This window comes from Phanerochaete carnosa (genome assembly GCF_000300595.1).
Source record: "Phanerochaete carnosa HHB-10118-sp unplaced genomic scaffold PHACAscaffold_584, whole genome shotgun sequence".
Taxonomy (NCBI): domain Eukaryota; kingdom Fungi; phylum Basidiomycota; class Agaricomycetes; order Polyporales; family Phanerochaetaceae; genus Phanerochaete; species Phanerochaete carnosa.
Window position 1 is genome coordinate 1 of NW_006768211.1, and position 2,975 is coordinate 2,975.

Below are 2,975 nucleotides of genomic sequence, written 5' to 3' on the forward strand. Positions count from 1 at the left end.
CTCTGGCCCGACTCGCCGTCCGCGATTAACGAGGTCCATTTACTAAGCTGCGCGTGCTCTCATTCAAACCGCACAGCTGTCACGTCATGCGCCCCATACAGTTAGTACCGTTCTTCTCGAGCTCCCTGGAGATTACCACGACGCCGGTTTTCTCTCTCACTCTTCCCCAGAAACGGTGATACGTTGGGGCAAATTGCGAAATTTGACTGATATTCTACGAGTCCAGAAGCATGTTCCAATCCCAATAGCAGCACCGACACACCGCCCGTGACTAGCGGCCCATTGATCTGTGGTAGCTTCCGTTGCTGGTCGCTAACGAAGCTCTGGGGCCGAACACGGGGGTGACTAAGCCTAGGAAAATGCGGTGGGGCCGACGGCTATGTTCGGCTGATGGCGACATTGTTTTTCTTTGAAGTCTGATGGGCCAACTGATGCCTCTAACTAGGATGCTGTGCCGGAGCGGTGCCCCACCCAAACTCGCTGCCCCGCCCAAACTCGCTGCCCTGGGAATTGATGGTGGTAAGAACAAAATATTGCTATCGGCGCTAGCGCTCACCTCTTTCATGCGAAAGTTAGCGTTAAGTTGCACGCCGATACTCTTCTGTCGTGCACAAGGCTACGAAGTTACTGGCGAATAAGCGCTATGGATGACTACTTGGACGGTCAGCCAATGCTGGCATTAAATCTGAGTCCAGGACGCCTGCTAACAGCACAACACTTTACACGGGTTGAGGTCATCCCGAGTAAGCCCTTCTTCTCTCCCTCTGTTTTTTCTGGAACGTCGTTACGACAAAGTCGACGGTTGCCAATATCAGCGCATAGCCGAATCCGGGATTCCTAGAGGGCGCACCGGGTGGATGTTGGTGCTTGCCCATTCAAATGGAAAGTGATCCGACAACAAGTGGGCCATAGGCAATGCATTGGCAAACCTCTTGCGCATCATCGGTAGGCGAGATTGCCCGCCACTATTTCCCTGTGCCCACCTGTCTCCGCCACTTTCAACGTTTCATGTAGTTGCCGTACGGGAACGGACCGGTGGCACTCGCGCTTGTGAGCTGAAATTCGAGGTCGCCAAATTTGTGAGTTGCAGTATGAAGTTACGCGAGAATGGGTGCGCACTCACTGATCGTCGCTGAGGTATAAAAGCTATGGCAGGTCAATGAGATTCTTCAGTGCTCTAGACACCCTCTCCTAAGTAACTTCACAGCAGACTCAGCCATGTACGCCTTCGCAAAGCTGCTCTCTGCTCTTTCGCTCCTCGCTGTAGCCAATGCCTTCTACGTTCCAAAGGCTAGGGCCAATACCCCACCCGCCAACCGTCCCACCGGCGGATCCATCTGCTCTACCACCGCATTCTTGGTCGAGACCGTCATACCCGCCGACATCAACGACAACGGTGGCGAGCCTTTCCCGCCCTCGCCAATCACGACCTACCCGACCTACACTGCGCTGTCCGTCGGCACTCAGAACTACACCTGCGGAGATGACGGCGCCTGGACGTACGTCTATTTCCACATCTACTGCTGTTGGACCTGGCTGACATGCTGCATTCCATAGTGGTAGCGGCGCGATCACCTACCTCTACGACATCTCCTGCTTGCCGCTGGATCACCACCAGCCGTTCACGTCGTTCATCGCCGCACTCTGGGATGCTGCCCCGCCCACTGTGACCGCCGCTGATATCGTCGCCCTGACCGAGCAGGTCAACCCGGGCGTCGGGTATGGTATCCACTACTGGATCCCTGATCCGGTCAATGCGACGAGCGGTAATATCTACGCCAAGTGGGACTTCAGCCAGTCCGAGCGGATGGAGAATGACACCAACAAGGCGAATGCGTACTTGGTCGCCGGCGAGTCGGCCAACGTCCCCGCTCCGAACGACCCTTCGGTCAACTCGAACTGGCTTGTTGAGCCTGTGCTTGTGATCAACGGGAAGAAGGCTGGACAGCTGGCGGACCAGGTGTTCAGGATCAACTCTAACGGTGGTCAGGCCCCGAACACCGTACGTGAACGCCTGCGAGGGTTATCTTAGTTCTGACAGCGGCTGACTCTTCATCCCTAGACGTGCACTCCGGGAACCGATCTTCAGGTCAAGTCCACGTTGGACTTCTGTAAGTCTCTTGTCTCTATCGCTCGTGATGTGACTCAATTCTCGCAATTTCGCAGTGTTCTACGGTGGTGCTTGGGCGGATACCATCTTCTAAGAATGAGACGGGCTGGTAAACTGTTTGTGAATATGGGGCGTGTTTTGGAGATGACGCGTTTGGCTCGAAACTCTTGGCTCTCAGATTTATTACGCATCAGAGAGTCGTAGTTTACCGGCATGCACGCGGCCTACTAGTACACGACTTTATGTTGATGTGGAAATGTCTAACTTACTGCACGGCGGACGATGAGCGTAACGGCGGAGCTTGAAACACTCAGGGCTCCCACTTGAATTGTTCTATCAAGGTCTACGTGGCGCTATTCCTTCCGGTAATCTGTCAGGCTTTATTACCTCGGCGGATGGTGCCACCGCATCCGCTCGCGGCCCTACTGCTGCCTCCAACGTTGCACAAAATTAACGTTAACCTCGAAGCAGACGAATAGAGAAATAATATAATTTTAAGTGCTCTAGTAACAGCGATTGCTGGCATTTCAGGATAGAGTGCCGGTAGGTGGCTGTCGTCATTTGAAGAACTTGATGCGACTCTCTGAGTCGAGTCAGGCCGGCGATCATGGTCGGCCGTGAGCTATTTCTCGCCAAAATCGCGACAAATCAACTTTGTGTAAGTTCTACAGAATATAATAGCCCGAGTGGGTACTCTAAAAAGCCAGAGGTTAGCTATTGCCAGACTCTGAGCTCCAGGGCTCCAAAAGAGTGCTTATCTTATCAAAGAATTACCAGAAGCGCTTCGGCAGTATTATTGGTTCCAACCTGGCGCAGTACTGGACTCGAATGGCAGATAAATCCGCCATAAACGTTTAAACACTCA

At 53.4% G+C, this 2,975-nt stretch overlaps 1 protein-coding gene across 1 annotated transcript; it reads left to right on the forward strand.

The window, feature by feature from the left end:
* Positions 1-964: 964 nt before the first annotated feature.
* PHACADRAFT_214798 (uncharacterized protein) lies at positions 965-2,204 on the forward strand (the record flags this gene model as incomplete). Its single annotated transcript, XM_007402948.1, has 4 exons — positions 965-1,499; positions 1,558-2,002; positions 2,063-2,111; positions 2,167-2,204. The coding sequence occupies exons 1-4, from the start codon at positions 1,219-1,221 to the stop codon at positions 2,202-2,204; spliced, it is 813 nt and encodes a 270-aa protein (XP_007403010.1). The 5' UTR covers positions 965-1,218.
* Positions 2,205-2,975: the final 771 nt, after the last annotated feature.